At 38.0% G+C, this 13,899-nt stretch overlaps 1 protein-coding gene across 1 annotated transcript in view; it reads left to right on the forward strand.

The window, feature by feature from the left end:
• The window catches only part of Crb1 (crumbs cell polarity complex component 1), a 140,608-nt gene that overhangs the window by 88,137 nt on the left and 38,572 nt on the right, over nt 1-13,899 (forward strand). The window contains exons 7-10 of the mRNA XM_005073446.2: nt 2,370-3,326; nt 7,487-8,034; nt 9,617-9,782; nt 12,622-13,528. Of these exons, the coding sequence (XP_005073503.1) occupies nt 2,370-3,326; nt 7,487-8,034; nt 9,617-9,782; nt 12,622-13,528 (2,578 nt within the window). The remainder of the gene's footprint in view (nt 1-2,369; nt 3,327-7,486; nt 8,035-9,616; nt 9,783-12,621; nt 13,529-13,899) is intronic.

Raw genomic sequence — 13,899 nt, forward strand, 5'->3', positions numbered from 1 at the left:
CTTGATCTTTCTCCATGAACCTTCCATGACAGCCAGTTTGCCAAATACAATTGCCACTTAGGAAGGTCTTCAGATTTTCCATCCAGGGTTTTTTCTCTGCTAATTTGTGCACACAATGATTTTTTTGGTCACTCTGATGTATCGCTGAAATGTAGATTCAACTTCAGTTCCCTAAAATTTTCTTGGCCATCCTGGAGTGAGGCTGCTATGGTTGCAATCATTTTTTGCCTGCACAGTTTGCTGTGATCTATGCAGTGCTCCCTCTCTGGTGGGCAATTTCTCACACAACTACTTTCTTTTCCTACATTTGTCTCATCTTCACTAAGTTCAGTAAGACCTCATTGTCATCAATGCTATCTACATGATTCTGTTCATGTTCTATATAACGTCACTGTTTATTTGATTTTAATTATTAGTTTTAATGTCTCTGATTCAAAGCCTTGACTAGAACTTTCCTAAATATGGTGTGGTGGTGCCTGAGTTTGCTCTTTCCAGACTATCTGCAACCACTGAAAGCCTTCTGTGTGCAATGCATTTTCATAAATGCCATACCATTATACTATAGTCGCATTTATGGCACGCCATTATACTGTAACCATATCAAGGCCGAGTCATTGGCTTCCACATCTCTCCACTTCCCACAATATTCTGTGAGAGTAGGACACACAGCAGTACTTTGCAAAATTTAAAGAACTGTAAATTGAATGTTTGATGAATTGTTAAGGTGTTTTGCTGTAGGTACCAAACTAAGTCCTAGGAGAAATTAAAATAATAATAAGCTTCAGGCTTTTTAGGCTTTAGATGAATTTCAAGAGTAGATAAAGGTTCTTGGGAGGCAATTTGAAGTTGTGTGTCTATTAAGAAATTTCTAGTTTGTGTTTGTTGTCTGTATATGGTCTTTTTGTATGGTGGAGGCTCTTCTGGCCCTCACTGTATAGTCCAAGTTGGCCTCAACCTCCTAAATGTTGGGATGACAAGCATCTCCTACAGTGCCTGAAAAAAATTTCTCTTGGTGAAATACTTGCTGGTTTCTTGTTCAAATATGTAAGAATCAAATTTGTGGGAAATTTCTTCTAATACAAAGATTCAAACTCTTGATGTAGTTAAAATTTCTTTAGAATACTCCTTTATAGTTAATCTTCACTTATGATGTTATATTCATTCTCCATATCCATTAAACAGATGAGTGTCACCTAGCTCTACCCTTTCTATTCACATGCATGTGCCCTCAGCACTGTGCCAGCACTGTGGGAGACTTTAAGTAAAATTATAGTACTTCACCGTTCTCACAAAATTTAAAACATTTTTGAATTAATACAGCTAATGTGAAAGCTATCCAAGTAAAGTAAAGTATAATTATGATAGAAACCTTCCAATCAAGTGCCTTAATGTCTGGTACATAAGTGCGGGTGGACAGTGAAGAATTATCATTTCTTAGATTAGTAAGCATACATAGAACACTTTAGGTTGTGGATAAGATTTAATCCCTTATAAAATATTTGTTACTTTATGAAAATCATTAATTAATTCATTTAAAAGATTAATTATTAAATGAATCTTTGGTTTTAGGGGTTCTTGGGATTTTCAAATATGAGTCAAATATTAAACTAAGGCTTATACACTGAATAATGAACAAAACACATTTCCTTCCCTAGTGGAATTTAGACTCTAATGAGATTCTAGACTAATATCAGGTAATTCTCATGTTTACTTTATTTTATTATTTCAAGACTCTTCAATTTGTAGGGCAGAACAAATAACCACACTATGTAAATTATTTTTCAATGACCAAGCACTATTTGAATTTTGTTTTGAGAGATGTATGTGTCTATGTATTTGGAAAACTTTGTTCTAGGGGTTATGGGATGGTCCATCAAAAAAGAGAGCAATCATTCTTTCCAAACAGAAGAGAGGAAATACCAGGATAAACAGGAACTGAGAAAAGCATCCACAAATTAATCATTTTAAAATCTAGGATCATTGCCAAAAGCATCGTTTCCCTCTTTTTGTTTTGCTTTCATGTTAATGCCATATGTATATTTGACAATGGTAACTCGAGACGATTGCTATCATTGACAAATGTTCTATTTCTAGAAGAATTCTAAGTCTGTCATGACTGCTCTTTTCACACCATATGTAGAATAATATAACTGATTTTAGTTTTCCTCAAGTATTACATTTACTCCTTCATAGTTATAACCTGGAACTTGATTTGTATTTCTTGATTTTATATGTATGAGTGTATGTATGTATGGATATGTATGTATATATGTGTGTATATATAATTTATATGAAACTTCTTTAATGATTTGATTATATATGTCTATGTAAGTGTGTACACATTTAACCAATTGCTTATTATTTAACAGGAATCCACTGTGAAGAAGACATTGATGAATGTCTACAAAACCCTTGCCAAAATGGTGGTACTTGTGAGAACCTGCCTGGGAATTATACCTGCCATTGCCCCTTTGATGACATTTCTAGTACATTTTATGGAGGAGAAGACTGCTCTGAAGTTCTTCTGGGCTGCACTCATCACCAGTGTCTCAATAATGGAAAATGCATCCCTCACTTTGAGAATGGCCAGCATGGATTCACCTGCCAATGTCCTTCTGGCTATGCTGGGTCACTGTGTGAAACTGACACCACACTTTCTTTTGAGAGCAATGGCTTCCTATGGGTCACAAGTGGCTCACATACAACCCTACAGTCAGAATGTAACGTGTCTTTGAGGTTTCAGACTGTTCAACCAAACACACTTCTCCTTTTCCGAGGCAACAGGGATATGTCTATGAAGCTGGAGTTGCTAAATGGCTGTGTTCACTTATCCATCCAAGTCCAGAACCAATCAAATGTGCTTTTATATATTTCCCACAACACTAGTGATGGAGAATGGCATTTGGTGGAGGTAACATTTGCAGAAACTATAACGCTCACCCTAATTGGCAGCTCCTGCAAGGGGACGTGCACCACTAAGACTTCTTTTCCAAGTGAGAATCAGCAGTCACTATGTGCTTTTCAGAACTCATTTTTGGGTGGCTTACCAGTGGGAACAACCAGCAACGGAGTGTCTCTCCTTAATGTCTATAATGTGCCGTCCACACCTTCCTTCATAGGCTGTCTCCAAGATATTCAATTTGATTTGAATCACATTACTCTGGAGAACATTTCACCTACCTTGTCACTAAACGTCAAAGCAGGCTGCATGAGAGAGGACTGGTGTGAAAGTCAACCTTGTCAAAACAGAGGCCGCTGCATCAACTTGTGGCAGGGATACCAGTGTGAATGTGACAGGCCCTATACAGGCTCCAACTGCCTGGAAGGTGAGAGGAGTTGGGTGCCCAGGAGTGCTGTGCCTCCGAGCAGAGCCATCTCAGAAACACCCGTTAGGAAACATAAGGGACCCTCAGGACCTAGGCTAATGCTTGCTTACTAAGATATAAAAGGGGGCCTGCACTGATGTGTATTAATTATGAGTGGGTTTCATAGGACAGCTAAACTCTACTTGGGCTGAAAAGTAAAATAATGATGATTATGATTATAAATTACAGTAAGATAATAGCTCCTATCAAAATGGTGTTTCATCTAGTTGGTAGAAAGCTCTAGAACTTTGTCATTTGTTGCATATCAGAAACGTATGGAAAACCTTATTTGAACAAGATGTCATCTCTTGGAGAAATGGGAGCTGTAGATGGATGCAGACTTTAGAACCACACACTACGACTGTACCCTGTGCTTGGCAGCGTCTCAGTGGATATCCACTTCCTCGCATAGAATCATGCTTAAGAGTGGCAAGTTGACAAACCATCAGCTCTATTCAGAACTGTCCCTCCCATAGTCTTATTGTGCAAAGCAGATCGATGTCTTCAGTAGAGACAAAAGAAGACACGGTAGTTGACACACACAAGCTGATCCTATTCCTCCAACATATCAGTTTGAAGTGTATTGCAAATCCTTTGCTTCCAGCACCACTCCAAAGATTGCCATGGATGGCAATTGATACATATCTGCTCCCCTTTATTCTTATTATCACACACTAAGAGGGAACCCTAACAGACTGCTTTGAAGCTCGGCTGCAATTTACTCCAAGTAGGACAGCATCTGGGAAATAGTCTTCTCTGTTTTCTATGAAGTAAAATGAAAACCAGCCGTAGCCTATACCCTACTCCATGTTCAATGGCTGAGAATTATTAGAAACTATTCGCAGGTTTACCCCTCACCACAACATTCATTACAATCACGGACCTGTTTGACAATGAGGCATGGCATCTGCTGCTCTATGTAATATTTTAAATGGCATGGCAAGTTGTTTTGTGATTATTTTTAAAAGAGAAAAGGTGGAATTATGCCGAGGAAATGGTTCACTTTTTGAAGAAAAATCTAATTGACCCAAGGCAATATTTTTACTACATATACAAAATAACAAACAGATGCGGACTCATTTTGACTGGCTTCCAGATGCAGTGACCCGTGAGGTTAACACTGACCATGGGGATGCTGACTGTCCTAGGAAATAGATTCGAGGGATGCCAATCCAGTGGGTTCTGGTTTGCTTTATATTTTTTCTAGCTTGGAAAATAATGAACTTTTAAAACCAAATTCCTGATTTGGTTACACTTTCCATATTCCTTAAACAGTCTGATTATTCTCCTATACTCACACTGAGTATGATGATACCCTCTGTTCTCATACTATTTGAAACTGTTTTACCTTCCTTTTGGTATCAAAAGTTTATAGGGCAGGAATGTAATAAAACCAATTCTTTCTGGAAATTTCTGAGAGAAGTTTAAAAGAAAGTAATGTTTGCTGTATCACCTCTGAACCATGTAGTTAAAATATTTTGTATTGCTGGGATCTATGTAGGAATGTTTTTTATATTTGATTCCTTTTACTCACACACACACACACACACACACACACATGCTTAAGAGCACAAATGAGAACTTATATGAGATACACTAAAAATCTGGAGAGCGAGTCATCTAAATAATGACTTTTTAAGATATTTTATTGTTCTATTTTATGTGTATGTGTGTGGGTCTGAGTGTATTTGTTTAGGCACCACATTAGAGCAGGGCCTGTTGAGGTCTGAAGATCCCCTGGAACAGGAGTCAAAGACAGTTTTGATCTGGGTCCTCTATGAGGGCAAGAAGCATTCTTAACCATATGAGCCACGTCTCCAGTCTCCAGATAATGATTTTGGAACAATGATTACCACTGGCAAATGAGAGAAGAAGACAGGCTAGGCACAGGATTTCTGGGTCTGAGTAACACAAAAGGTGTAGAAATTAACAATATCTTGAAGTCGACCTTCTCAAACACCATTTATGCCCTGTAAGAGGGGTTTGAGAAGGTTTGCATGGGGCCATCAATATGTATGGTGTTATGTGTCAGAACATATATTACATACCTGTTTTTTTATTTGGGAAGTATCTATTTTTTAAAAAAAACAACTTGTAGATGTTTAATCCTACTGTTAGGTTTGACAAGGATTCATTTAGTGGCTGGATTTTTTTAATGCAAACTTCTGCTTTGCACCTAATTCCAGAGCAAAGAATTTGCTATTCCATCTTGCCCCAAATTTCCAAGCAGTGGTTTCCTTCCATTTCTCTGGACTGTGGTTTACCCAAAGTTTTTGTTTCCTCAAACAGTTTCCATCAGGGATGTTCTCACTTAAAGACTAACATTTCTTCTTGGGAATCCCTAAATATTTGAGGGAAAATATTTCACACCCAGCAACCACTCCCATCATACACATATTACTTTCCTCTAGTGTCTCTATATGACATCATCAGCTGCTTGCTCCTCTTGTCATACATTTACTTCTTTCCAATGTGATACATGAATGTGCTTGTTGACATAGTGACATGGGACCATAACCTTCCTCTTCCTATATGAGATACTGCCATTTGTCTTATTAGCATCACATTAACTGTGTGGCACATTGTTTGCACACTGTCTTTTGTTAGTCATTGATATTTGTGAGGCTACAGAGTCCTCTGTCTTCTATCCTAAATGGATGAGTCACATTTAAATATAAATGCCTCCTACTTATTCTCATTAAATTTCATCCTATAGTCCATCAATCATTAAAACTTGTCAAATTATTTTTCCATCCCATAAATCTTTAGAACATATTGGCAATATGCATTAGAATCAAATCCTCCATGCTCAGAGTCAAGTCCTTCCTATGTGGCTTATGGTGTTTCTAAAATCATGTAGCACATCACACACTCTGACTACCTGCTTGTGATTTCTGAAGAATAGGATTACTGGAGAGTCAAGTTTCTAAGGAAATAAAGAAACCCATCTCTGCATCCTGTCTTTTATTCTGATCCACAAAGTGATGCTGCAGGCATCCTAGGATGACCAGCAGGGGCCCGGCCCCCTGAGCTTGAGGGATTTTTGTGCCTATCCTCAAAACTCAAGGGCTTCAAGAGCCCAATTTTCTTATTAAGCATTTTATCCTACACAAAAGTGCCGCAGTGTGTTCAGAGATGTTAACCTCTTCAAAGAGGTTATTTTATCTGACAGTACCTTTGAAAGCTACCTGTAGTTGCCTGGAGCAGGTGGTGTCCAAATGCAGATCCACAATGCAATGTTCCTATAGGAATCAAGTTAAGTTCTGAAAATGTACCCTTTTATGCAGAAGGTCTTCAAACACAGATGGTTGTCTAAGCAAGATTCACTGTGGTTCAGCTAAACTAAAATATGTCTTACTTTCACACAAACTTCAATTGGTGATGATAGCTAACCATGATAAGATATGATCTTTTTTTTCCCCCAGTTACAACTGAGATGCAAAAACCCAAAGCAGCAATATCTTTATGCCAGAGCTGTTGTCAAGCTCAGCAATAATTTCTGTGTTGCAAATTCAATAGACAGCACTCAGCCCTTCTCATACTGGACCTCAGTCAGTTAACACAATTGAACATTTCACCCTCCTAGAATCTCTTTCCCCAACTCCCTTGTCTCTTACTAGGTGTGGTGCCTTCCCCAAATTGAACTTGCTCATCTTATTATTGATCTTTACCTTGATACAAAGCAGTTCAATTTCACAGCATGTCTGCTTCAGCATACCTCCATTCAGCAGAGATCAGCTGGGCAGGGTACCACAGAGGTACATGACATGCTCACGCCCACATCTTTCTTTCACCAAGATGAGGCTCAGAGGTGTGTAATGTCTCATTGTTTAGATTTTAGATGGGAGATGGGAATGTTCTTTAGTTGATCATTGTAGAAGCTTCAATTTTTCTCCTTTGTAGCTTGTGGACCACTATTATAACCCAAAATATAATGGTTTTCATTGTAAACTTAGAGGCTCACAAAATGAGGCAACCTTACCATTCTACTGAATAAGGCTGTGCGGAACTTGCGAAAGTGTCTGGTTGTGTATACCTGCAAAACTGTCATCTCCCTCCCACTCTGCCATTTGAATGTAAAGATTTTTCTTTCTTTCTCCTTCCCTATTTTGACCCTGAAGAGTATGTAGCCGGGAGATTTGGCCAGGATGACTCCCCTGGATATGCCATCTTTCATATTGATGATGATTATGGACAGAACATCAGTCTCTCCATGTTCGTCAGAACACGTCGACAATCAGGCTTACTTCTGACTTTGGAAAACAGTACTTACCAGTACGTGAGTGTCTGGCTAGAGCATGGCAGCCTAGCACTACAGACTCCAGGCCCTCCCAAGTTAGTATTAGATTTTTTTCTTAGTGATGGAAATTCCCACTTAATATCTTTGAAAATCAAACCAAATGAAATTGAACTGTATCAGTTTTCACAAAACCTAGGATTCATTTCTGTTCCTGACTGGACAATTCAAAGAGGAGATGTCATCTTCATTGGTGGCCTACCTGACAGACAAAAGACTAAAATGTACGGTGGCTTCTTCAAAGGCTGTATTCAAGACATAAGATTAAACAACCAAAATCTGGACTTCTTCCCCAATTCAACAAACAATGGATATGATGATCCAGTTCTTGTCAATGTGACTCAAGGCTGTCCTGGAGACAACTTCTGTAAGGTAGGGTCATTCATATCAATCATACCCATAGTGCATACTAAAAATGTATTTATCAAATAATTTATTATAATCATTCTACTTTTGTCCTTGGTTTTTAAGACAGGGAACTCACTATGTAGCCCAGGATAGACTTGAATTCTCAGTCTTTCTTCCTCAATTTCCCAAACATGGGTGGGGATTATAGGTACATGCAACACCCTACAGAACCAATTTAATATGTAAACAAATTGCTGATGACCTACCAGTTGTGGAATTCTTTTCATCTACACATCTCGAGAATTATAAAAGACCATGGAAATGTGATATTGTTTTTTATTGATATCATGAATATGTAACAGCCAATATGACTCCAGTCACATGCTTCTCCTGCTCCCAAAATAACGAACTTCCCTGGGAATAATAGTATTTTAAGCTACAAATTCTTAATGGTGTTCTATTGGTTTAGCTAAACCAACCCATTTTAGAAGATCCCACTAAATTTAATGTCAGCACACAGTTTCTTACATTAAGTCAACAACAAACCCTCAGTTTCCCTTTGGTAGTTGGTTTTGAAATCCTCTGACATATGATTCCTCAGAAGCACTCTTCATGTCTTCTAAATAGCTTTAAATATGTGAGATGGTTAGCTCTTCATGAGAAGCACATTGACAACATTTGAACATCCATGAACTCCAATAATTACTGTATACAAGATTCAGTTCTAAATATACATGAAGGAACTATTGTAGTATTTCTGCAGTAATACTTTTCTTGTAATTGAAATGATTTCACATGAACTAAAACATTTCATTATATTGAAAGACTGCTATATGAAAGGAAAATTGTTATCTCATTTATATATTTACAGATGAAGAAATTAAGGTCTATAAAAGTACATAATGTTCTGGGGGTGTGGCTCAGTGGTAGAATATATTCTTAGCAAGCTTAAGGACTTGTGTCCTATCCCCAGAAGTGTAAAGAAAGAAAGGAGGGTATACAACTAAGCAAAACTATGTGGTAATAGACCTTGGATAAAATGAAGTGCAGGAGCTAAACAAATACGTTAAAAATGTTCGTGTTTTGACTACTCTCTGAATGACCTTGAGAATTGAAATAATACTGTGTGGCTGATGCAGAGGCAAAGGTAATGGGGCATACAGGATCAAGGACCAGTCCTCACTTTTTCACCTGGCTATGGGGTCTTGGGCAATTAGAGCCATAATAATCATCATAACCAGTGATACTAAATGTGTTCAAAGTACCTGGTAACTCATAAATTATAGAGAACATCATTGTGTTTCGATAATCCTTCTTGTGCCATAGATCAGTTTTATATTATCTCTTTTCCTCTGTAATTCTGTTGTTTCTTTCCCTTTTATCTCTCCCACACCTCTGTCTATTGCTCTTTCCTCTGCTCTTTTAGTAAGCAACTGGAAATGGTAGTAGTCAGCTTTATTCTATATTATTAACAATGTGAAAAATGTCTAAAATGCAAAGATGTAGGGGAATTGGCATTTTAAAGTAACAGATGATCTCACCTTTAACATTTCCATATTTCATTTCCAATGCTTTTTATCCCTTTGATTTTCTCTTTTTTTCTCAGTCCAACCCCTGTCATAATGGAGGTGTCTGCTATTCCCTGTGGGATGACTTCTCCTGTTCCTGTCCTACAAACACGGCGGGGAAAGCCTGTGAGGAAGTTCAGTGGTGTCATCTCAGCCCATGTCATCCTAGTGCACAGTGCCAGCTGGTCCCTCAAGGGTTTGAATGTAGGTAACATTCAAAGCTGTCGTCCATCCAGTTTAGTTGGTACATTTCAATTGTCCAAACAACAAACAGTGAAAAAAGAATTCAAGTATAGATAACTTAGAGAAACCAATGTGAGAAGTTTAATAAGCCTGGTGTGACCAATATCATGACCAGGATGGCCTCTGTGATTCATACTGCCCTGAGTTTCTGAGTGAGAAAAGCGGCCATTGCAAAAACAAACCCAACTCTTCGATTATTTCAATCTAATTTGTGAAGAACCAAACAAACAATACCTGCCCTTGCTTTCCCGATACCGAGACTACACAGTAAATGTGCACATCTGCCTCATGTCTGTTCATTGATTATGTATATAACCACCATAATCTAAAACTTCCTGGCATCTAAAACACAGGAAACACTGCCTAGTCTGCATGTTTCTTTGTGTATGTTCTATGTGTATCATGATTTGCGTTAGGTACACAGTTACTGTTTGTAGTAACTGTTCCCCTCCTTGTAAATGGTTTTCCAATCAGAATACTAGTTATAATTATGAACTAAGCACTATGGTTTATGTGTTGTCTTCTCCTTAGGTCAAATAATCCAGAGTCCAAACATAGCCAATGATCTATGTTCAAATTAAATGTGAATCCCTTCTTGTCATTCGAAACTTGTACTTCTAAAGATACGCTGTAAAGCCTTCTATTCTCCAATGTGGACAGAAAAATGCACTGGGAAGACAGAGCCCAGTAAAGAAGTCTTGATGCAGTTCACAGTTTACCCCAAGTTTGCTTGATTCATAACAAGTCTTAAAACAAGATTTGGAGTTCTTCTACTTCCTCTAGGTACAAGCTTATTAATCGAAGCAAATCTTCCCAAAGAAAAGGCAAGATTTAAAAGTGTATTGAACATTTTCCCCAGATCGCAAGAAGTAGCTTCATTGTCTCCTGCACACTTGCCAAATAAATCTACAAAACATGATAGACAACAAAGAGATGATGCAATTGGTCCTTTCATCTTGTGTTTAAAAAATGCATAATAATGTTTGTTTAAACTTCTTTCCCAAATTCTTTCTGGTAAGGAAAAAATGTAAAATCAAATGAGAGTTTCTAGTCAAACATTTTATTTAAGTTATAACACGGGAATTATTCACTTAGGGTTTCTCCTGATGTTGTTTTTGATCATTGTCTCACTTTCCAACATAAAAGGTGACATAGCGCCCGAGATTATTCACTTACTAATGTTCAATGAACACTTATTGAAGGCCAGGCAATAACCTCGATGAAAGGACTGAGTAAACACTTCTATAGAAAGCATGTCTGGTCCTATATAGCTCATGCACTAGAACAGAAAGAGTTAAGAAATAAGTACAAACTCAATATTAAATGACAAATGGGGTATGAAATCACTCAGTAACAGATTAGAGGGAGGATACAAGGAAGACCAATTTTAACTTGGATAGCCAGGAGAAGGGGACATTCCAGCAGACAGTAACACTGAGGAGGTCCTGAGCATGGGGAAGAAGCCTAGAGAAAAAATAATTCATGTTTAAGTTACAGAGAGTATAAAGGGCCTGGGTTGGGACAAGCTCCTTGATTGTGTCATGTGGAGGAGGAAGATAATGTTATGAACTGGAAGTAGTTAAGCAGGGGTCAGATTCTAAACACACAGGGTGGTGGTGAGAATTTCCATCTTGAACTAAGAAGTGTTAGAGACATCTTCAGCAACCACAGAAGTGGGGAAACTAAGAAGCAATCTTTTGTATGACCAATGATGGTGGCTGGTACAGAGCCTGGCAAGGAAAGTCCCCAGCCGTGGTTTCAGGTCATTACTACAGAAAAACGAGAACAGAAAATTGACCACTGGATTAAATAACACAGAAGTCATTGTGACCTTGTCAGGAGCAATTTCATAGGAAAATGGCCCAAAATGGTAAAAATAATGGGTACCCAACATGAGACTTGAAAACCTGACCCCTGAAATGAATACGGACAGGGTGTGTGTTGTGATGCTGAAAAGAGGGCTAGCCCAGATGCTTTTGATTAGGTTGACAGGTTTGGTAGAAAGCTGGGCACTTCTATTTCTTCTCTTGTCTCAACGGTGTATATATAGGAGTCTATAGGTAGACACAGGGCTAGATATTTTAAGAGATAGAACAAACTGTGAGTTAATGATCTTATAAGCAATTGCAATAGAGAAATACAGTAAGATTGTCAAAAGTGCTATATTCAATGCAATACATGAATGTAAATGCCATCATTTCCTATTTTTTCCTCTAACCACATGAAGTTACTTGGTTACAGGTGGCAAGTTGATACCTGGGCATGTAATTGGAGTTTATGCAGCATAAATCAATCCATCATTGTGAATGTTTCTATGAGTTGCATGTTGATGAACTTAATCAGAAGCCAAGATCAATTGTTTACTAATTAGCATGTCACTAAAAGTAAATTTGTGATTTCTATGTGGTTAGTTGTTTATTTTTAAAATGGATAATCAAGTGTTCATTTGTATAAGCCAATGGAAAACAATAATTAACATTTCAGAAGATTTTAATTGAAAAAATAAAGTTATGAGTTGAGTTTTAGTATTACAGTAGGGAGGTTTGACATTCTGACTTTATTTGTTTTTGTTTGTTTGTTTGTTTGTTTTGTTTTTGTGGGGTTTTTTGATGACCAAATTACTCACCTTCTGTGACTCTAAAGTTCTTCTCTTGTAAAGTAAGGACAGGAAAAAATCTATATTGGGCACAACTTGATAGCAAATAGCACAATACATAATGTGTCAATCATACAGACATCAGTGATATGATGATAAATACGATGAATGAGGGTAACAGTTGGTTTCATCCTCTCACTTTAGGTATTGCGAATGCTGTTTTCAGTGGATTAAGAAGAGAAATATTGTTCAGAAGCAATGGGAATATTGCCAGAGAGCTCACCAATATCACATTTGGTTTCAGAACACGTGATACAAATGTAATGATACTGCACGCAGAAAAAGAGCCAGAGTTTCTTAATATTAGCATTCAAGACTCCAGATTATTATTTCAATTGCAAAGTGGCAACAGCTTCTACATGCTGCATCTGATGAGTGTGCAGTTGGTAAATGACGGCACATGGCACCAAGTGACGTTTTCCATGATAGACCCACTGGCCCAGACCTCCAGGTGGCAAATGGAGGTGGACAACCAAACACCTCTTGTGACCAGCACAATTGCTACTGGCAGCCTGAACTTTCTGAAGGATAATACAGACATCTATGTAGGTGACCAAGCTATTGACAATGCAAAAGGCATACAGGGCTGTCTGAGCACAATAGAAATTGGAGGCATATACCTCTCTTACTTTGAAAATCTTCATAGTTCCATTAATAAGCCTCAGCAAGAGCAGTTTTTCAAAGTCTCTACAGATGTGGTCTTTACTGGCTGCTTGCCACTAAATGCCTGCCACTCCAGCCAGTGTTTGCATGGAGGAAACTGTGAAGACAGCTACAGCTCTTATCAGTGTTCCTGTCTCTTGGGATGGTCGGGGACACACTGTGAAATCAACATTGATGAATGCGGTTCTAACCCCTGTATCCATGGCAACTGCTCTGATGGAGTTGCAGCCTACCACTGCAGGTGTGAGCCCGGATACACTGGTGTGAACTGTGAAATGGATATGGACAATTGCGAGAATCATCGATGTGCAAATGGGGCCACTTGCGTCACTGGAAGTCATGGCTATTCTTGTCTGTGTTTTGGAAATTTTACAGGGAGATTTTGCAGGTGAGCATAAAGTGCATGCAAAACTCAGTCTTTTGGCGGCTGTGCTCTGCATTCTCCTTGTTAAGTCAGAAAGATCTCCCCTTTAAATATCCACATATGCTAAACGAGGGCTTTGAGCACTTCCATCACAATTTGATCTTGTAAAGATGTGATCATATTGTGGAATACTCTATATCTATGAATAGCAGTTTTTTATCCAGATAGTAAACACAATGTTTATTTGGTATAGCTTACAGAGTCTTAATACAGCTTAATAAAGAAAATTTAGGGTATATACCAACACAAAATCAGATGTCCTAGTGGCCTTTATATAGTGTTCCACATGCCACTGAAAGAATATTCATTAAATCTATCCATTTTAAAGATTTTTT

Source organism: Mesocricetus auratus, unplaced genomic scaffold (assembly GCF_017639785.1).
Source record: "Mesocricetus auratus isolate SY011 unplaced genomic scaffold, BCM_Maur_2.0 Super-Scaffold_100676, whole genome shotgun sequence".
NCBI lineage: Eukaryota > Metazoa > Chordata > Mammalia > Rodentia > Cricetidae > Mesocricetus > Mesocricetus auratus.